This window comes from Anopheles merus, chromosome 2L (assembly GCF_017562075.2).
Source record: "Anopheles merus strain MAF chromosome 2L, AmerM5.1, whole genome shotgun sequence".
In the NCBI taxonomy this organism is placed as follows: Eukaryota; Metazoa; Arthropoda; class Insecta; order Diptera; family Culicidae; genus Anopheles; species Anopheles merus.
This window is the reverse complement of record NC_054083.1, coordinates 23,386,704-23,409,963: the sequence shown is the minus strand read 5'-3', so window position 1 is coordinate 23,409,963 and position 23,260 is coordinate 23,386,704. Positions and strand designations below refer to the sequence as shown.

At 44.9% G+C, this 23,260-nt stretch overlaps 1 protein-coding gene across 7 annotated transcripts in view; it reads right to left on the bottom strand.

Moving 5' to 3' along the window:
• Positions 1-23,108, bottom strand: part of LOC121594190 (ankyrin repeat domain-containing protein 11) — a 38,328-nt gene extending 15,220 nt beyond the window's left edge. Inside the window, exons 1-4 of one of the 7 annotated variants that reach the window (XM_041917226.1) lie at positions 23,023-23,108; positions 22,342-22,492; positions 22,106-22,276; positions 20,793-21,050 (exon numbers count right to left, since the gene is read on the bottom strand). In XM_041917226.1, the coding sequence (XP_041773160.1) occupies positions 20,793-21,050; positions 22,106-22,276; positions 22,342-22,492; positions 23,023-23,043 (601 nt within the window). In that variant the 5' untranslated portion in view covers positions 23,044-23,108. Of the gene's footprint in view, positions 1-974; positions 1,465-2,635; positions 3,259-11,809; positions 11,933-12,050; positions 12,262-20,792; positions 21,051-22,105; positions 22,277-22,341; positions 22,493-22,648; positions 22,849-23,022 lie in introns of those variants that run through there. The other 6 variants (XM_041917227.1, XM_041917224.1, XM_041917229.1 and 3 more) reach the window with 6 other exon arrangements.
• Between the last annotated feature and the right edge of the window lie 152 nt (positions 23,109-23,260).

Sequence of the window (23,260 nt, the reverse complement as noted above, 5' to 3'; positions counted from 1 at the left end):
AAAGGCAACGATCTCACAGCCCTGTGGCAAGCGACCGATATGTAACGTCAAAGGATGATTGTTCGGATCCGACATAGAGCAAAATTTCTACCTTCAATTTTTAAAATGTCTTTCTTTTAATGACAGGAACTTGTAACTTTAATGCTTGTAACCACCTACAAAACTCAACTCTGGCGTGTAACTCAATTTCCTTACTTATTTACGCGTAAAAGCTTTTCTCGGAATTTTAAAAACACGCTATTAATGTCTCTCGGAACAAAACGCTACTTCACGCTACATTCCCTAGGCATGCTCTCATGGCACCTAGAGTGTAGGGGGTATCAATCGTACTTCCCATTCACGAGAATGCACATCAAAACACTATCCGTGAGAGGTTGCGTGCAGCTGCTGCTGCTTTGCAAGGTGAGTGATCATCATCATCAAAGCGTGCACAAGTGGCATGCAAAATTGAAACGCAAAATAGTTTGCTGCGTGCATCTCATCTCACCATATTCTGTCTGTCTCTCTTTTTCCTCTTAGCAATAATCAGTAGCTCAGTAGCAACAATAACAGGGAAAACCCTTCACGCGCGTTCCTCGATTGGGAGGATGACTTATGACGTCACGGTTTGCGCGCATCTCTTCGGTAGCCCAGACAGAAGGGGATATGCATGCAGCGGTGTCCTCGCTCCGTCAGCTAGTAACTAGTCACTAACGACGGTGTGCTGAGCTGTCTGTAAACAACACAAACACACTTCAAAGTCCACCGTAATTAGATGATAATAAAGTGAAGCTGTGTGCAAACTGTGCTCCTTGCTACCGGCTGCAGGGGTAGGAGATAGATGCTGATGCCGCCGTGGCCTTGCGCACATTGCACCTTTAATAATCAGCTCGAATCCGTTTTCCCCCCCATTACACTATTATAGGCGGCGGAGGCTTATCATCCGCTTCCAGGTTTGCCGAAGGATCGGCGAGAGAGACTTTAGCATTATTTACCTTTGCTTTGCGATGCCGAAACCGGGCCGGGGGCGCCTGGTTCGCTCCTTCCCAGGTGATGTGGCTGCGCGGACGGCTGCTGCTGCTGGTGCGATAAAACTGCAGCAGGTGCTACTAACCCCCCGCGGCGCTGCATTTCGATCGCGTTGGCCCCCGTTCGGGGTGGCGGCAGCTTTGGGGGCGCCAATTTCGATATCAATTTACGTGCACTCGGCTTCACACCCCGGGGAGGAAGCTTTATCGTGTTTTTCTTTGCCTTCAACACACCAAGAAGCTATGACAGCAAAAAACCACCACTTGGAAGCTTGGAACCACCGATTGCAATTGGAACCGAAAGGAATGTGTTCAACGGGTGTAGAGCGTGGCACCAACGACAACGATGCCGACGACGTCGGTGGAGTCTACCATTGCAAACTGTCACTGCCGCCACACGAATGGCTGGAGAACGGATACGCTATTAAGCACTACATTAGCACACACTGTTTGCCGACTGTGAATGCAAAAAACAACACATCAGTTAAGGTAAGAGCACACACACAAATACGCTGGGCTGGGATAACAACACACACACACAGATTGTTCTGACGGAGAGTGATCGTACCCGTCGAGTTCAGAAAATGGGAAGATCACTCATCAAACAAAAACGATTCGAAAACGGTCCTCTAACAAATCGAACAATAATGCAGGGTTGTCACGGGGGCAGAAAAACGCATAAAATTTTAGGAAAAAAAGCAAATAAATAGAAGCGCATTCATACACATCGATCATTCATCACAAAACAGCAACCTACACAACAGCAACGGATTCGACTTTGTGTTGATTAATCGTTCAAGTGAAATCTAAAATTACGTGCAAAAATGGCCGAGAGAAGAAAGCAATTCTGTTGATGATTAAAAATAGTATGATTGAGTATCATATTTCTCTTTACAGTATAGCTCCTCTCCTTCTCTCTGTCTCTCTCCAATACACCATTTCAGCTTCCTTCCTTCCGGCAGCACAATAATACTCTTCAACCGTACTTCACCACAGAAAACCTTTCCGTTGTTGATATTGTTGTTGCTGTTGTTGTTTAACTGCAATATATTTTTAGCATTCCCCGCTTAGCCAAGCTGAGAGCCGGAATGCTATTTTTGTGCCTTTTCTTTGGTATCTTGCAAAATCAGAGAGAGCAAAAAAAAACGCACATACTTTACGCCACCCAATCGAATCCATCGAATCCACTACGTACTACATACACTTGCATCGCAATTGAACGTCGATGGAAAGCCTTCCATGTGGGTTCGAACACATTTGGAAAGAAAATCAATGCTCGCAGTTCCAGCAGCTGTGATAACGTTTAACCTTTTCCCGTTGAAAAATGTGCGACAATCGTGCCCCTTCCCATCATTCTTTTGTTAATAATTCCATTTATTTTGCACCTTGCCGTCACACCAGAACCCACCACCACCCAAGCTCCAAGCGAACGTTTGAACGATTCGCAAGGCGGACAAGACGATCGGCAGCAACAAGTACAAAACACCAGCGCACCGCATAGCACCATTTCGATCAGCTTTTTATCTGTTTCTATTTCTGGCTCGCAAAAGCAGCATCTGCCCCTGTAGGAGAACTGCTGCGGGGCGTATTATGCCTGCCACCAACACACACCTCTCGCCTACACTCACTTGCTGGCCTGTGTAGTTACATCACCACCGGCCCTTGCATCTCGCATAGTGCAAGGCGTACTACTGGAGGCGATTTGGGTGGTACAAAATGAATTGCCACTACACACCGCCCCGGTGTCGTACCTCTCTGGCAGGGCGGTGTGCGGCACTTATGAAAAAGCCAACCAATAAGTCCAGGTGGGCCCTTCCGCCGACGTACCTACACACTGTGACGCATATTATTGGATCTCAAATGAAGTTCGCTCCAGATGAGGCGCTTCAAGCAAACAGTGGCAGGAGACGCGATAACAAACAACAACTCTGCCGTCTCCTTCACCGACGCCGTCGCCGTCGCCGCCGGGTGTCTTGACCTCGGATGCTGGAAGGTACATAGCTTCGTGTAAAGACGCGTGTTTGAAAAATCAAACTGAAAGCAAAACCCTCGACGCGGGACGGATGGCAGGCGGTGTGTTTTTTTTTCCTGGAGCGAGGGCCAGATAACCGACAGCTGCAGATCGATCGTGGGCTTTACTTATGAAGGTTCTTCCAACACCTCCCACACCCATCCGTATGTATCTCATCATTTTTCCAACGACCTCGGATGGAAACTTAAATGACAATATCGTATTCGTGGATAAGCACCAAGAGAGAGAGAGAGAGAGAGAGAGAGAGAGAGAGAGAGAGAGAGAGAGAGAGAGAGAGAGAGAGAGAAAGAAAAGGAATAAGAAAAAATATATTGACAAAAGCTGGTCGTACGTTGAAGGACTTTATTGTTACCGGTACGATGGTACCTGTAGCTGACGTTTCGAAGCAAAATGGGCTAAAGAGATACTATTTTTTTCAAAATTGTCGCATGAAAAATAGTAAATAGCAGGTGTTTTATAAGATTGGATGTGTTTGAGCTACATGTTTCCAATAATTTTGTTCGTCGTTGAGAATGACTTTGCAGTATTAGAGGAATTGTACGCGGTACGAACATGATCCAAATTCAACAGTCCATTGGACACAGCTCGTTGTAGCCGTGACGGTAAGAGAAGTGCTTAGTGCACTAGACGTTTCTGATCAAATCTCGTTTGAAGCGAGTTACACAATACAGCTCGTGCTACAAAAAAAACTATAATGTGTACATTCTGCTGCTGCACATCTTTTATTTGAATCAATAGAACTTCATACAAGGTATCAAAAAAGAAAAGAATGATAACTTTTGAAACTATATTACTGATTATTTCTAGCACTTTCTATCCTCCATGCTGCGTCAACAACAAGATTTGCCAACAGAAATAGCCCCTGCTGTCAGACAAAGTACCGATACATCTCGACTCTCTCGACACCTGGGTGCGCACCCTAACACACACAACACCTATATCATCAAGCTTGACCGAACACGCGCACACGAGAATCTGCAGCTATTTGATGGGCGATCGGCAATAAACATGCCACTCTATCACTATCAATTAGTCAAGATTATGTAAAACAACGCTCGACCGACCGAAGCTCTGCCCCTCTCATGCAGTCGAATGCAATCGGATGCACTGTCTGGTGAGGGGGACCGGAATGCAGATGTGTACGCGCGTGTGCTGCCGATTGTCGTCCGCTCCGCACCAGGGGGAACAATTTGCATTTCTCGTCCGCAAACCCCTTGGGAGCACAGCTGAAAAAAAAGAAGCAAAATGAAGGCACACACTTCTGAATGGGACGGCGCTTCGGTGCGGCTGCTGGTTATCATCATCGTTTGCACAAATAAATAAGCGACTTAGCCGCTGCGGGCTTACTGCAAATGGGAAGATCCAACACGAAAAGCATCGATCGATGAAGTGAAGGAAAGCCTAAACCCCATCAATACACTTAGGTGGCGATATTCCCACTTTTAGTAAGCTTAATGCATGTGTTCTTGTTCCTGCTCGGTGTGTGTGTGCATCATAAGCACAGTCATAGCACAAAGGCACACATTAAATCTCTTTTCATTGTGCTCTCTTTCAAGAAATGAAGCGTTAATTCGTGACGATCATCAGTTTCTCTGTAACATAAAACTCCCTTAAATGCATTTGCACCCTAACCACCACCACCACCACCATCATATGGCTAAAGCCGGGCGATATCTTCCGATTGTGTTCCAGCCCAGAAGAGCGTAAACATTATTCGTTCGGGACAAAAATAAACAGATAAACAAACGCAAACAAATAAACTTCCTGGGTGTGTGAGTCTACATCGTGCACTATGCATTAGTGAAGGAGAAGGATAGCGAGAGAGCGAGACAGAATATCACAACCATCACGCACCAACCACCACGGGCACTAAGCTCCACTTCTAGAAGACTGGTGAATAAACAGCAACAAAAGAAGATAACAAAAAATAACCCCCAATCTAGACTTCGACACAACGAAGCGCAACCAACGACGAACGATAAGTCCGCGTCACCCTGTCTCAGAAATTGTGCAAGCACAGACAGGCAAGCAAAAATGCACCCAACGCACGCTGCTACACTGTGCGCCATTTGGTCGTGCAAAGATCGCGGGCGAGATAACAACACACACACACACACCACGCGCTCGATGAAAATCCGATAGCAAGAAGCACGTTCTGCACTGCAACTGGGAAAGCATCTTGCCCAACCCCACTACTGGCAGCAGAAAACCGCCACCGCCGCGGAACAAAAGGGAGCGAGAAAAGTGTGAGCTGCACTTTCCCTGCTGTCCTCGCGCGGGAACAGTTTTCGCACCCATCGGAAACACATTAATTCCGTTGCGCGGTAATTGAATTGAAATAAACAAATTCAAACGAACGGTGGTGCGGAGGGACCTCTGCACCACCCTATCCACACCCCCCCCCCCCTCACAGAGTTCTTGTGGATGGGGTGTGCTGAAAATACCCGTTTTCCACCCTTGGTTTATTTGGGGTCGTTGTGGAGAGGCAAGACTGTATTGCACACACACACACACCGCACACCGTTGATGCAACGGTGAACGTGAGTTGCATACTGTTGGAAGAATTTTCACCACAATCCACAGAAAAAAAGGACAGCCGCAAAGTTCTTTCCAAAGGTGGTAAGCAAAAACACAGAGAAGACAACGGATCGGAACAGTTTTGCAATATTTTGCGCAGCATATAATAGTCCTTCTGTAAAAAAGGGAAAATGGCCAGGAACGGAAGGAATTGCATGTAAAGAAGGTAGGACCTTTGTTTGAGGTATGAACGCAACAGATTTTCCTCCAAAGCCGATGACGCTTCAGCCTAAAGGGAACGGATATAGTTAGATTATTTTAATTACTAATTCAATAATAAGTGATGATTTCTAGCAAGCATTCCTACAACTGACTATCTATCGTTAATACGACCACGATGAAGACAAAGACTTCAAAGCCCTATATTTTAAGATCTCTGATTTCCTGATCATTCGTTTGATCCTACTTCTTAAAAGGTAAAAACCTCCTAACAAAACAAAAACAATAAAACATGCTCGGTTTCAAGTTCTTTCTTTAGTCCAAAAACAGCCCTACAAAGGAAACCAGTACCTTCAAGCTGCTCCTATTTGTTCAGCTGGTGCAGCTTCGATGTGCAGGTTATGCTCGAGAAAGAACATACCGACTCGGGGCAGACTCTGTATATAAAAGGAACACTCTTTCGAAGCAACAGCAAACAAACAACAACAACAACAACAGACACAAACACATGTTAACAACATGTGTGTAACAGTGTTTTGATGTGTTGCTCTCGGCGGGAATGGATCATTGAACGAATCCATCGACGATAAAGACAAGTACGTCAAATTTTAACACACTTCCACTGTGGGGCATCGCAAGATGAAGCATTGGCAGAGGAGGGAGGTTTCATTTTCGAGGGATTATACGGGGTTACACACAGTGCCGAAACCTTTGGACCTTTTTCTCACTACCTTTTTGTTGTAGTTGTATGCAGCAAGAACGGTATAAGGTTTCCTCTTTTCCTGGGTTCGTTTGTTTTGTTCGAAAGGTTTTGCTGTTTGCAAGGAATGGAACGGCGGTTCGTGTGCAAATAATACACACGACTGGTGTCAGTTACAGTAACGACGAAGTAGTTGGGTAATTTTAATTAAATAGTAATTTCAAGCAGCATTTCAAGTACATTGGAGGTCAATGCTTCTTACGAATTGCATACGAATGGACGTTCAGGAAGCATTTTCAAACGATTCTAAACAAAGGGAATCATTTAAGTGCAGCATTTTAACTACATACTGCTCATTTCATCAACAATTGCAAAAAAAAAAAACGTTCGTCAATAAATAAATCCACAAAAACGACCAAATTAAACCAAACGAGTGCATGAACAGTTGGTATCCACCATCGTTTGACCTGGATGAACTGCTTCATTGTGGGATTCACTCTCAGCACCGCCGCATCCACCTCGCTCTCCTCTTGCACTTCCCATGACAAACTGCTGGACTAAAGCATTACGATTCGTCCCCATTTCTTGTTTGCATCGCTTACTTCGCCAGATGTGTATTAGCCCGGAGCCCAGAAAAAAGAAGTGACACTAAAAGTGTCATCACGAGACGGGTGTCATCAGGCTCGTGTCATCTATTGAAGATGATAAGCCGGGTGACAATGATTAATTAGCCTAATCTGGGCGACTTTTTTGCTTTTCTTTTCTTCTCGGTTCCGCCTCAAACTCAAAGAAGCTATTAGCGGCACCAAATTGGCTTTTCAAAGGTTGTGAGATGAAATAAACAAGATCAGCAAACATTACTCCGGTTCAACGACGATTTCCATTAAATTCAATTAGGCATAACAGGGGTATCATCAGTTGCAATTTCGAACGAACTATTTATATGTTTATATTTTACAACAGTAACTCCTAACTATAAAGTTTATGAAAATTAAAAAAAAAGTGTTGTGATACACCAAAAAGCTATCACTCCATACTCAATTTCATTTTATACCGGAAAATTTCAAATGAACTCAAACTTGACACAATTTTCGTGCCAATAATACACTCTCTCTTGTTTCTTGTCCATTTGTTTAATTACGCTACATACATCACGAATTCTGCGCTGCTGTTCACTACACCATCCTTCAAACGCCTCCCTCAACTGAGTGAACCGAAAATGAGACGAACGAGTCCTTGATCGTTATCGGTGAACCTAACGTATCTCACCGTGCAGTTTCTGTGGCTCACGGTGATAATGTTCATTTACCGTTCGCCTCTTCTTTGGTGGTTATAAAATGGACTCATTTTTATACACTTTTTTGACACCATTGTCCATACAAAAATGGATAAAACTGATATGAAATTCAGTATTCAATCCAGATACACAAAAAACGACCAATTCTAGCTCTTCTTCTTAATCGCCCATTCATCGTCGTCGTCTGTGAATACTCCGAGAGAAAGGTACACGATACAAAGCAGAAAGCACACACTCTCACACAGACATTAGGTTGTGTTCGCACAAAAAGCAAAAACGAAACAATATTTAAAAAAACAGCGTCAAACGCACCGCTTTGTTTCCGCTCCTGTTTACGCAGCGAACGAAAGCGTGAGAGAGCGTGAGAACGAGTACTATCGCTACAGCTTACAGGCACGGCCAGTGAGCGTGCAAAATGAATGAATTGATGTGGTGAGAAAGGTAGAATGGGGATGGAGAACCGATTTAGGGAGGGTGAGGGAGAGGGATGACGCTTTTTTCTTTACGGTACGTGTCAAGGGTAATGCAGTTTGTGGCATTGGCCAGAGCGAGAGTGCGTGCAAACAAAAACCATTCGCTCGCTCGTTCACACCACGGTCGTACTGACTCACCGTCTGCCCCAAAAAAAAACACCAAACACTCACACACACACACACACACACACACACACACACACACACACACACGTAGCCACAAATGTGCAACGAGCATGTTTAGAGCTGCCTGGTTGTAGGTGTTGGGAACGAACGAACGCACGCACTCACGCACGGATGAATTAAATTTTAGGGGATGACATAAAACCGACCGGGTTAACAATTCATCTCGCCCTCGGGGTGGGGTGAGGGCTTTTAGGTGTCATATTTAGCACTTGAAATATAGGGGTGAATGTGACCCTAACACGACTGCGTGTTCGTATTCGTTGGAAAACGGTTTCATACGGAGGGAGTATTATTAAATCCCTTGGCACGTTCTTATCAGCATTTCTCCGTCGTAAATACTTATTCCATATATCGATAAACCCATTCGGCAAACACAGAGCAAATATGTACAAATACAACCACACTGCCCAGTGCCAGAATTTATCACAATCGGAGAGTGGGCTCAAGTAGAGAGCAAGCCACCAACACACCACGGGCACCACACGATGGTGATAGCGCGTTGCACAAATACACTTTCTCCTCCACCCGGTTCCGGTCGCACGCGTGATCGCTACCATGCAATACTTACTAACACCATCAATACTAACACCAACACTACTACTTAGCACCCTGTTCACGAGGACGGTATGCACTACTAACCTACACCAAACTCTCCAGACGTACTTCTGCTTGGATTGTTACTCTCTACCTCTCTCTCTCTCACTCCGTCAGCTGTGCCTGTTGAGGCGGTATATCGGATCTTGCAAGCACTCCCTACGAAGTTGTGTTGGTGTAGGCGAATAATAGTGGTAGTGGTGATAGAAACAACACCCTTTAGTGTAGTGGTAGTTACCACACTGTATACTATTCCCGATCGTTTGTATGGGACTTTGACAACGCCAAATGATATCCAAATGCTCTCGATTCTGCCTTTTTCTCTCTTTCTCGCTCTCTCTATCTCTCTCGTTTTCTATATCAACTTCTTATTCTTCTTCCCAATATCGGTGCAAGATAGAGGATGTAGTGAACACTCATTAGAGAGTGATTAAGTAGGACCGTTGGGGGATGAAAACGTAGCAGCAACAACAACAACAACAACAGGGATATGAGAATCCAAATAAAAGAGCAGTCAAGTTCAAAATCAATGTGGTTTTGATAAAATCAGTTGTCAATTAATATGTGTTTTTGCCAATCGCAAGTGAGAAAGGCATGACGAAAAGAATATATACCTGATTGTAATGGACGGTAAAACAGATGAACCAATGGTTCGACGCGTAGACGCACCGGCGCTTACGCGACGGGACAAGTACGGAAATCTCTTTGCGATTATAAAAAAAAAACTTTTACCTTTGAATTTTCACATACGTTCATACGTTCTGCTCATCTTCTGTCCTCCCGCAAGTCAAGCAAAAAAGCCTGAAAAATCCGTCAAAAAGAGCGCACCCAGGGATGAATTATTACAACAGCGCGCGGTGGCAGCTTCTCTTCTGCTTGCCTGCACCATCTCGCCGGCGACGGGACGACGACACACACCACACACCAACCATTATAATTCGCGAATTGCAAAATCCCCCCAATCTACCTTATCCTCAGCTCTATCTCTCTCTCTCTTTCTCTCTACTACATTGGCTCATCATCGTGATATGATGCTCGCACACAACAAGATGCAAGCATATTTTTTTACGGCGGCAAAAACCTCGTCGTGTCGTAACGACATTGACCAACCAACCACACGAGAAGTGAATAATATATTACATCGGCATTCGGTGACGGTCAGGGTTTGGGAATGGCAACGGAGCATACATCCAACGGCGTATCAAACCAAACTGACCACAACTGGATTTCTTGCATGCAAAAAGGAACAGAAATATATAAACTTTCAAAAAATGTTCAAAAATTTGTCAAAAAATAGAAAAACACTTTTAGTTTAATATTAAAAATCAAACAAAACGTTGCATTGTTTGCACAATTAAACGTAGGGATTGATATATGGCTTCGCTTGGAAACGTTTCCCATTATTGAGACGGTCATAAAGAGCGGCAGCCTCTCTTCAAGCCTTACACCATCGCTGCTGTTCCCCCCTCAAATGCAGCGTTGCCTTTTTCATTGATCGGCAGCCCATACACACAAAAAACCCCTGAAACAATGCACTAAAGAGCAGGGCAGCAAAGATAACTCAACGCTTAAGAAGAAGAAGATGGAGCATAGCAAAAGCGTCATCCCCCGTTCGGGGAGTAATGCCACCCCCGGACACCCGTACGCAACACACTTTATCCGTTCTGTTGTGGTTCTTCCTTTTAGGTTGAATGAACGAACCCATTCCCCTCCCGGTCGTCCCCCTTCGTCTCTCTCCTTGACACGACACGATTGCCCCACAAAAGATGGGCCCCATCGTAAAACCCTGCCTCTCTCCCACTCTCTCTCTCTCTCTCTATCCCGGGTGGGATGGGATGGTTTTCATCATTAAAGAAGACTGTTGCTATTGTTGGTTGATGGCCAACGCGAGAGAGACAGAGAGAGATTTAAAAAACAGAACAAGCAGAGCAAGCCAAGTATCTAACGAGTCGAGAGGGACCTACACACCACAATGAAAGGCACACACAATAAAGCGATGTTACACATAATAGAGCGGGATAAGAACAAATTGAAGAAGGAACAACAACTACAAAAATCACTTGCGCTCAAAAGACGGAAACACACACACACACACACACATTTTCGCAGCCGTGTTTTTGTGTTCGGTAACACTAGAGCCATAACACCAACAACATTCGCATTCCAACATAAATTCACAACACAATCCGGGGGCCGATAGTAACAATCAAGGCCCTGTGATATTCTTCTTGTATTACAACAACACATGATCACACACTCAAACAGACACACCGGAAGTGCGACAGATCTTACGATCGGAAGTGCGCGAAACAACGGCGAAACGCATCCTTTTTTATTGTTAACCCTTTGGCTCACGGTTGTTGAATGCTGTGATGATGATGATTTTGGTGCTGCTGGATGGATATCAGCAACATATCTCGCAGAAGCAACATGAACAAAAAAACATCAAACACACACACACACACGCATACACACGAAATGAAATAACGGAAGCAGTCGACGACGACGACGACGACGGACAGGCACAGCAATGAAATTGAATCTGGTGTGCGGCGGCCCCCGGAAGTGAAACGGAAAACGGGCCAACAGGCAAAACAACAGCGGAACTACTACTACACGACGGATGGACGCGCGCACCGAGAGCGAACGAAAGCGATAGATAGGAAGAAAGAGAGAGAGAGACCGAGAGCGACCGGCCTCCGGAGACCGTGGCACACATGCACAAGGAGAGCGCGCGGGCGGGGGAACCCTGGAGGGCTCGCCGAGAACAGCCGAGCGACCTACCGAGACCGGTGGGAAGAGCGCGCGTATGGCGGCAAAGGGACGTAGCCGTCCGGGGGCGGCCGGTGGACACACGCACAGTGCAAGAGATGGGAGAGCTGTGGGATGCCAGATCGTGCACACACATACACAAACACACACACACACAGATACCGGCTGGACCGGCTGGCAGGGCCAAAGGCAGCCGACGGCGAAGCGCGAGAAAGCAGAAGCGACGACGACGACGACGGACGCGAAACGTTACTTTTTTTCTCTTCCGTCCCGCGTTTGGCACCCGGAGAGCCCGTGGTGTTGCGTGCGCGTTGTATGCCCCTGCGTTCTGTGGGGTTTTGCTGCTGCTGCTGCTGCTGCGGGTTGCGTACCGATGCACGTACAGTCGCCGAATGAATGCCGTGCAACGGGGTAACCGTGTTTAAAAGGCCGCGGTCATGCGGACCCATGCCCACGACACGGCGCTGAGAGATGAACGGTGCCGCGGCGGCGTTGGACGAATCGAAACAATTCACGCGCGTGTGTTCATTCGCTTGTGGTGAGTGAACATCTCACGGTGAGGCGTTGGTCTTGTACTGTGCAATTGAAAACCGCCATCGTATGGGTGGAGTGGATCTGATTTGAGGCTTTAAGTGAGTACTGATCAAACGATTGAATAGATTGAAAACAAAATTAACGAAAAGTTGAGGCATTTTTAAGATAAGCTACTATTATGAGTTTTTCTGTTAAGTATTCAGTAAAACGATTTCATTTCAATTTATAATACAGAAACTATCAAAATTAGTTAGAGAAAATTACCAATATGGGTTATAGCGTACTAAACATTTTTAAGCAAAAATTAAAAAAAAATGATGGTATTTTTTCCTAGTGTCGAATCATATTTTTTTTGTTTGAAAATGTATATAACAGTGCCGTTCTGTATTTACAGAAAATATCAATGCTGCATAGTCGTGTTATGCTAAACATCAGCTAAAAAAATCTATTCTGTTAGACTCATCAGGATGTTTTTTTGTATTGTTTTCACTAATATAAGTCTTATTAAGTGACTTCATATTGATAGTTTATCGTAAAAAATGTCTAAAGTCACATATCTGGATGAGTGACAATGGACGTTTTAAGTTCATACATGTCTAATTTCAAACTGCACTTGTTATGAAGTTCTAAATTCAATATTTCAATAAATCGCAATCATACATTTATGACAATTAAATTATATATAATTTGGACATTGCACAAACAATCCTGGTATTCTTAATTAAAAAAACACCGTCAAAACACACTTGCAGCCCTATTAGTTAATTAGTTTTATCGTCCCTTACCGCGAGGCTACATGAAGTGAAATATACAGCGAAATGAAGTATTTGACAGGCGAAATATCTGACGGATAAAGCCTCACAGCAACCAGCTAATGTGCAATGTAAACAAATAACGTGCACTAAATCCGTAACTAAATCCATTGAATAACTTCAATATCCAGTACTTCGTCAATTTTGAGCCAACAGTTCATAATTTCTTTCAATTAGTGAATGTTCTGCTCAAGAAGATATTATTTATAAGTGAATTTCGAAAGCGGATGTTGTGTCTCTCCCAACCCTTTAGCAGAATCTGTTAGATATTTCACCTGTCAGAATAGTTCATTTCGCTGTATATTTCACCACATGTGAAAAAATATGTTTGTAGCCGTGCGGTTACAAAAAAAATCAAATCAGGTTTTAAATTTTTACAATAAGGGCCACTATAGGAGTCAAGTCACCATTATAAATTCAACGGTGCTTAACATTTGAAATTTTGTAGTGCTTAAAGATCGAAAAGGTTACATTTGGGAAGATAAAACAAAGTTCAATTGCACTAAGATGAAATATTATAAAAATAGCAATTTTCTTGACGATTTAATTCAATGAAAACATATCCGTATCACTATAAATTGCACAACTATTGGTACATGTGTCCTAGTAACCTCAAACAAGTAACATTTTGCATTAAGAACCAATGAATACAAGATGCTAATCAGATATGAGCTTTTTAGCCTGGACAGAATTGGTTAAAGACTCAAAGATGCCACGTGATTGCATACATTTAGGCGCTTTGTCCTGAGAATTACCAAACAGTTGTGCAAACTTGTCCAATCGAACAATAAGGTCAAACAACGATCAAAAATGGGATACTGCTTTGATACTTATCCATATAAATCAATAAAAACGATAAAAATACTTTACAAATATGATTCTAGCGTACTTCAATCACTCATCTGCCCCTTCATTGTGAACGATTTCACTTGTTCTTTTCACACATCCATTTGTTCTCCCATATACATCCCGTTCCAGTTCATTTATGCTTCACCCAGGTTCATTTTCATCGCCACCAAACACAGACCATTATTCACCACCACCAACAGGCGAGAAAGAAGCAGCGAGTGCGTGAGTGTCTTTCCCTTCGGGCATCTACTACCCCCTATCCCCACCGGTACAATATTGGCCCGCATCATCATCGTTCCGGAATGGGTGCCTTGTAGCCGTTTGTTAAATGATTTGATTAGCACCCGCGCCGCCTCCGCCATTGGATTGCACCGGACGAACGTTGGACGGACATCCATATACTCCCCTAAGGAGTCGAGGGGAGAAGACGTCGCTCGCACAGAGAGAACGCACTATCTATCCGTACAGAGAGAATAAGTAAAAGAAAAACAAAGCAAACCCCTCTCCAAATTACGATCCCCAATTTGATGCAACAGAACGGATGACTAACTTTATTTTGTTGCTGTATGAGCGAGCAGACCCATTTGCTCTGTCTTTATATTGATAAAACAAATTGTAGTGGAGTGAATAAATCGTTTCTGCAACGATTTACGCGAACATTGTGGTGTGATAAAACAGCCAAAGGGGAAAACTTTGCTCCGAACTTGATTGTCGAACAAGAATAAACAAAAAAAAACCGCATCAACCGTAACCAAACATGTCTCACAGCTAATGAGGCAAAGAATAAAGCTGTTTTGCACCTTCATGCTTGCACTCCACTCCTTTGAACCACAACATTCATTCCTCTCCCTCAACATCCTCTTCCAAAGAAAGCATGCACCCCACCCGACGGGTGCCAGCACGGCAGAGGGCAGGAGGTGGACAGGAACATTTATTTCGCCAAGGTTGGGCGGAAAAATTATGCGATTACCAGCTAAATTTAGCATCCTCTCCCGCTCTGACTCACAAGCAATGTGCGGCGCGCTCGCTCCTGCTTCTGCACTCTCACCTAGAAAAAGGATCGTGAAAATGGCCACCGAGTGGAGAGGAGAAAAAATAATCACAACACACCCCGAACAAAACCCCGCCGCAAAAGCAACAGGAAGCAGACTGGCCGACTCCCCACTCTATCTATCTTTCGCTCTCTCACGCTGGTAGGGGAAGAAAACTCAGCGGGAAAGCACCATTCCACCCTGTACAGGAGTGCGGCACGAGATTCTGATGCTGCCGAGCCGCGGACGGAAGTGATGGATCATCATTTTTTTCACCCCACCTCATCGCTTTTCCACCTCTCCGCGGCGGTGATTGACAAACGGAACGGGGCTGCCAGCATGCCGAGAAGCCGGAACACAGCGACAACCGTGTACAAGTGCGGTTTTCCGATCGGGTCTCGAACGGTGTGGTGTGTGTGTGTTGTCGTTTCCATGCGATATGCTAATCGCATTGTGACAGTGGGCACGCACATTTCTGGGAAGAAGGGAGGTAGTTTTTCCCGGTAGTAGAAGCGTACATTTAACCAGATGGGACATCGAACGTAGGACTGTGGGTTAGCAGGGAAATACACGATTTATCTTCGCCTGCTTCCGAAACCGCCCGTCACCCAAACCAAGTCGTCATGGCGGCAGTATTTCAGGTTCATCATAATCGATACGAGCTGTCGGTGTGTTGGTGCGTACATTGTTGCTGCTGGAATAAGAGTAGTTTGATGCTGTATTTTACTGTATTCGGGAAGTGCTGTTGCAGTTTTGGGATGAAGTATTACTTCGAAATATTTAATGGATTTTTACAAAATAACATGATATTGTTTTGAACGTAATAGTTTTCATAAAAGAAACCAATTTAACACACATTAAAGGTCTACGAATGTATTTTTGCGTCTCCACAAGTCCTGTTTTAATTTAAAAGCGATATTAAGCATACACAATTGCATACATTTAGGCGCAAAATTGCGATAAACGCTTCTAATGGCCGAACTCATTCGTCAGAATGGTTCAATAATGTTTTGACAAGACGTCAGCGATATAGAGGGCTTAAAAAACATTCAATACTAAAGTATGCATACATACAACTCATACAAGATGCCAGTACAATGTCATAAATTGCATTTTTAAAAGTCGCTCGCATTAACTTCGACCATAAGACTAAAAAGGGGAAGCAGGGGCGTAATTTAATTCATGTAAAATAATGTGCTCCAGTTACTACCCCATATCCCCCCGGCCCCCGCAATTCCCTAGCGTCCCACAGGCTACTTAAAAGCGGCGAGCAGTGCCCTTGAAAAGAGTCTGCCCGTATCCAACAAAAGCTGAGCAACAAAAAAAGACGTAAATTTATTACATGCAAACTGGAATGTGTACCGGCGCACCGGTACCTGTCCACGTACGGGGCGACATTTGTGTTCCGCACAGACACACCTTCTGCTTCAGGGCGGCGGTAAAGGGTGGAAGGAATCATGGGAGGAAACCGATAAAAGTGAACTACAAAAAAACCTATCGACGGTGTATTGTGATTTACTACTACAGCCCACAGACACACACACACACGCGCCACCAGCTGCCCTCCCCCCCCCCCCCCTCCCCCCAAGGGTGTGAGATACCAAGGGCCTGGTGGGAGGGTTTATCATGCAAAGAGGAAGAAGGAAGGGAGGGGAGGTCAACGGCACATGTAAATATAATGATAAAATAAAAATGGATTAAAACTTGCACCCCGGATCGCGGGGAGGGGGAGGGGGGGGGAGTTGACAGGAATGACAGGGGGAGGCAAGTGCAGTTCGGCTTCCAATTCCTCCCTCATCCCACAAACATGGAGCAAAGGTAGAAGAAGAAATATGGGGGGGGAGGGGATTGAGAAGTAGCCGAGAACCGTCGTCGTTGTGATGGAGACGACGGGAATACATTTTCTTCATGCACGATTTGCCGCATGCAAATGATATGCACACCCACCTCCTTCTCCCTTTCCCCTCCCCCCTCTCTTGTTCCAGGCTTGCACGTCCAACATCTGGCTGACGCTTCCTTGCAGATGCAGCGGCAACAGAGTGCAACGAGAAAGAAAATGCCTTCCGTGCAACTTCCTTTCCCCGGTTTCCTTGTCCCTTGTTGCTCTCACCTGCGCACTATCCCTCCTTCTCTTTCTCTCTCACACACACATACACACACACGTTTACTATTTCACAGTCTCCAAAGTGCAATGTGCACAGTGCAGCAAATTGCAGCACGCTCGGAGAGCGGAAGAGCGCGCGCCCAAACGGCCACTGCGTTTGGGTGTGTGGGAGAGAGTGAACCCTCAGCTTGTAGGAGAAGGAATACTAACGTGATCGTTGAAAAAAAGAAACGACGACGACAGCCACTGACGAGAGAGAGAGAGAGAGAGAGAGAGAGAGAGAGAGACGCACACACACACACACACACACACACACACACACACACACACGGCAATGAGTCACACGGTGAGCAAATGGGAAATGAATGGAGAAGATCTCATCCCCAACGAGAGGGCACCACGCACCATACGCCGCCCCTTCACGCTTGTCCCTACTACAAGGGTGTGTGTGTTTCTGTGTGCATTTGCGTGTGCATGTGTTCATCTTCAGTTCGAGACTAAGAGATCACGACGATCAAGCGATGTGTAGAAGGTGATCAACCTTCCCCCGGGGGCGGCAAATTGTGAGCAGACGCGTCATTTCACCCTTCATGGCGTTTTGCCCCCCCCCCCCCCCCCCCCCCTTCGGAACCTCACAACTGGTGACGAGTGGAAGGAAAATAGGCGAAGGAAGAGACTGGAACGAAACCTAGTTAGACGAGCTTTCGGTGGAGACGGAGATTAGGCTGTTGAAGCTTCCCAGTGTGTAGAGTGTGTGTGTTGAGGAGGAGTTTTTCACTGGGTGTGAATTTGAAATTTGGAAAATCAGAAAAAGAAAAGTTTGAAATGAATTTAAATTATTTATAAACTTTGAATTGATTTAAATGCAAAAAAGGGGAGCCACAGCCAAACAAATTCATGCCAGCGCATCTGTGTGTGTGGGATACTAATTTGATTAGCAGTGTAGAGTACGGGCACAGCGCACACACAGATTGTGTCCTACGGTCGCTATGGTGAGCTACGAAATCGATCTCCCTAGAGACGGCGGCTCCTGGCGGTAGTGGCAAACGGCAATGGAGTGAGCATTGCACGCATCATCCATGGCCACAAAGGTCGCTCTCTGTCTCTCTCTCTCTCTCTCTCTCTCTCTCTCTCTCTCTCTCTCTCTCTCTCTCTCTCTCTCTCTCTCTCTCTCTCTCTCTCTCTCTCTCTCTCTCTCTTTCTCTTTAATTCAACATGAACTTGAAGAAAGAAAAACCCGGAAAAAACAAACCACTGACCACATGGGGCAGGCAGGCAGCGAATAATTAGGGAAAGCGCAGGAGCAAAACCCGTGTGGAAGCGGCGGCGGCGGCGGCCGCATGTTTTCGGCTCAAAGAGGAAAGAATTAGCGAAGCCGCCACTCAGCCGCCTTTGTTGGGTAGGCACCCCAGCTTCAGGGAGCGCTCTGCTCCATTCTAGCCTCTCAGCTTGCCATCTCCGCCCGCTTCTTTTTGACGGAGCGCAGCACCGGGCCGAGCCGCCCATTAATCTTTGCCGATAACCTTTACATTGAGTCATTTAAATTATTCATCCCCTTCTTGCGACGGCGACGACGACCGGGGCGTTTTGCAAGCCGGTGTTGGGGTGATGGCGTTTGGGAGGAGAGGGCAAATGAAGAAGATAGAAAATCACTGAAATGATGCTGAAAAAGTGGGACAAGCTACATAGCGTAGTGAATGTTGAAGATCACGGTGACGATTGCGCTGCCATGGTGGTTGGTGGGAAGAAAAAAACAGGGAACTGTATAGAGATGGCGAGGCGTTTAGAGAACTCCCACTGGTCAAGCGTACGCGTGTGTGTGTGCATCGTGCGTGCATCATTTCAATTAGACTTAATTATCGTCTGGAGTGTGAACATTTTGTTCTGTAGCAACCCCCTTCTAGCAACGCGCGGTCTCACACAGGCGCGGTCTGCTTCGTAAGTCTGATTTATATCGAACAGACGTTAGCATTAGGGGCAAGGACAGCACACAGCACACTCAGTCGGCAGCGTATTGCGCGTCCTGAAACGGGCCAGGGTGGAGCAAAACAGAGAAAAAATATTACAGTAAATAACAACAAGCTGTTCACACGTGCTGCTGCTGCTACTGAGGCTACCCATTTTTCTATATAAAGTGTGGCTAGTACTAGGTTAATCTAGTCAGGTCACGTAACGTACCGTGTGTACATGGCTACACTTTGAAAGGCCTGGTCGGTACGCTTCCATGCATATCGCACCCAGTTTGGGAGAGGATTGAGTCTGATAAAACGCAAATTGTTGACCAAAATGGTCAATATTTGTACATTTGTTTGCAACCATTGAACGAGACTCACGGAAAAAAGCAGCTACAAACTACAATATTTGTTTTGGTGGCTCCCGCATAACGGAGAGGTGAGCCTTCCAGCTTCGACACTGAATACCTAACCTGTGGAAGATGTGTGTTTACAATTTAATTATGCTTTTATTGTAGTATAAGAATAATTTCAAACAAAATTATTTGTCTCTTACAAACAAGGAAAAATCAACAAACTATATTTCTTCCATCTTCCAACATAAACTGATGAAAAGAAAACTCCTTGCAGGGGAGAGTATGGGATATCATTTATTTTACTACCCACAGCGGCAATAATATAAAACAGATCCCTCCTCACCAGACGTCAAAGACGGGTGGCGGCGGCCCAAGATTAATATTAATGAGTTTTGGTAACGATACGGGCATCACGTTTTTTGGGAACGTGCTATCATTTTTCTATCGATTAGAATTACCGAGCTCGGGCGACGGGGTAGAAATGAGTGTTAAAAAATAGAGCTAATTCTTTGGCTAAGAGCAATAGAAACAGCATTTAGAGGATTATGTACAATATTAAGTATTACAAATTAAAACAATTCACTCCAAAAGAGTCGATATAACTAATAGGTGTAGAGAAGAAATGTATGTTACATAAACAACCATATTCCTGTCGTTGTTGTAGAGAAGCGTGACCAATAAATCTTTTAAATAAAATTAAATACAATTACAATCGACCAACAAAAAGACATTCCTTGTCCTGGGAATCGATTCAAATGCGAACACCCGAGGAAAGGATAAAGTCCAATAATTCAAACATAAATGTCGTTCGTCTGGTTGGGCTGACACGCTCGTTGACCGTGTGTGCCTGGCGGCAGATGACGCCAAAAATGCCATTTAAAAATGGACACAATCACACCGAGGGCGCCACGGCGAAGATTGCGCGCATCGCAGAAGCAAAACGCGCCCGGGCGTCTGGATTGAGTGCGGGCTTAAACCAATTAATGGCGCTTTGAAAACATTCGACGCTGTTCGTGCGTGGGGTGGCCAAAGCTCGTAAAAGTTTTTTCCCCAGGATGGGGGTGACCGCGCGTAATTGATAATCACCATTGGGCAATTATTGTGTTACGGTTTCTGTGTACAATAACAGAGGGAAGAATGTAGATACAGGCAAGGAAGGAGATCCCTTAGACTATTCATGCTGATTTGATTGTTTTTGAGATGGAAAATGTTGGTGTCACGATGGAAGTAAATTGAATGTGTTGCGCCAACAACACCGCTTACGAGTTAAGAGTGTAGCAATTATTGAAAAATTATTTTAAAATATATAATTACATTTAAAAGAAAAAACTTTACGAAACTAAAAAAGGTCACTAACCTCTTGCCTGCGTCAGATAGTTGTACACAGCCGGTGCCGCTACGTCACATGGTGTTTTGCCTTTCTGATTTTTGAACGATGGGTCGGCACCACGCTCCACGAGCATCTTTACCAGCTTCAGCTGCCCGGTAATGGCCGCATCGTGGAGCGGCGTATCATTTTCCAAGCCGGTCGCATTAATGTTCGCTCCCGCCTTAACCAGGGCGAGGGCAACGTTGTAGTGGCCGTGATTGCAGGCCTCGTGCAGTGGCGTCCATCCTGTAGCAAGGGAGGTGGAATGGTAGAAATTGATTAGATTTTTGACAATTCATTGATGTTACATATTATCGATTTACTTATTTGTTTGCATAGTCTTTCTAATGCACATTCGAAACGTTTTGGGTGACTGATGCTATATAATTCTAATACCTGGAAGCTCAACATACACCTCTATCATAGGATTATACATTGATGTATCGGGATTATACAGGCAGTCTGCCTACTCTCATGGTTGAAAGGCCTGAAGTTACCTTTAACAACTTCAACCCTCGTTTCAAGGTGGTCTATTGTTTCCCTACAAATGGTCTTGACTACTGCGTAACAAACAAATTTAATTGAATACGGCAATACGTGAAGAAAGCCCTAACTTGCTTACACGTAAATATTGATCAACTATGTTTGAAATTGAAACGATACAAGTTTTTACAAAAATGTATAAAAAGGAATACAAGGAGCAGGCAAATGTATAACATCTGTGACTACATACTCTGACATGGGGACATATACTCATGGGGACTCATACATGGGTAGTGTCCAAAGGATTGAAAATCTCTGAGTAACATTCAAAGAGGTGAAAATAGAAATGATTATGGCTTTGTACGTGTAAGGAAATCCAACAACCTTCTAGAAAGGCGATCTCAGATAATATAAGGATTTCGGGATTTCTATTCTTGGCTACCTGTGACTGATTGGTGTAACTCACACATGGGGAGAACGGTCCATTTGAGGATTCATACTATGACGGACATCCTGTAAAGTCGTGCGAGTTTACGAGTATACCACAAGACTGACCAAAGGATGCTTTTCCAGATAAATCCAACGCATTCCCTAGTTACAAATCTTTACATTTATCAGTCCAAGGCCAACATATCTACTTTAGTGTGAAAGTAGAGGCATGTTGCACAAAAAACGGAGTCCAATTGATGCACAGAAAGTGAGTTGATATATCTAAGGCTTTGTTTTAAAGTTTAAACACTCTCCAGCCGTTTACTTTAAGCTTACGTCATCTAACTACAACGCTAACTGGCTGCTTTCGGGTATTAGCTTAAACTTACCAGCAAAATCGGTGACATTCGGATTGGCTCCCTGCTCGAGCAGTTTCTTCACCGAATCCTGATCGCCCTTTTTGGACGCTATGTGGAGTGCCGTTTCGCCCCGTTCGTTAATCCTGTCCCGGGAGGATCTCGAATGAGCCGAACTGCTACTGGCACCCCCAGGACTCATTTCTAAAACGAACGAAATCAACAGTTAGGGAAGAGATTCTTCTGGAAGCATGCTCGCAAACCCGTACCTGCATCGTTGGAGCCAGAAGTCATTTGCATTAGCAATGCCATCTGCTGACGTTCGGACATTGGCGTCGTAACAGCTGGTCGGCCAGATCCGCCCGATCCAGCCCCAGACATTCCTCGTGGTCTTGATGATGAAGGCATACCGCTTACATCCTGTCAATGAAAATAAAGGCGATTGGTTGTAAAAAAATGTGGCCCAAAGGTAACATTCCGATGTATGAAGCGGGTGCTGGGTGCGGAAACTATTGCGATGCGGCTCCCGGGCGATACCCCGAACGTCATGATGGATCGATATAAACAAGCCATTACGGGTGCTCCCGGGGTACTCCGCCAGCCCATCTCGGGAGGAGCTGTTACTCGCTTCTCAACCACTTCGCGGGCGCAATCCCGTCGCCAAACGGTGGCAGCAACATTGAACCACAACAAAAATGTACACAAATCCCGGAATACGAAACATATTGACGTTCCCGGTCAAATGCATCGTTCGGTAGCGGAGCAACCACCAAGCGCATGAAGCTTGCCAAACACGCCGAACATTTGGCCGCAAATTGTGGCCCACTCGGGACGCTGCCATACTTTCCATCACAGGAAGAAGGTGGGGAAGGTATTCGTGAACGCTAATAATCTATATTTGGCACGCTGGAAAGGGGAGAACATGGGAAATATTTCGAAATAAAACTCACTTTCTTTTGGAAGTTGCTCATTTCAAAGTGACAAACGATGTCTTCTTCTTGCCATTTCTAGATGCGACATTTTTTTTGACGTCGCAGCTTGACGTTTGCTGATCTAGAAACTTTTGTGCACAGTAGAGGAGAGTCATTGAATATTTGACCAAAATTAATATTAAAAATGCAAAGTTTGTGAAAAATATATTGGTTTCGTACGATCAAATAGAATTAATAAAATGTAAACAAAAATTAT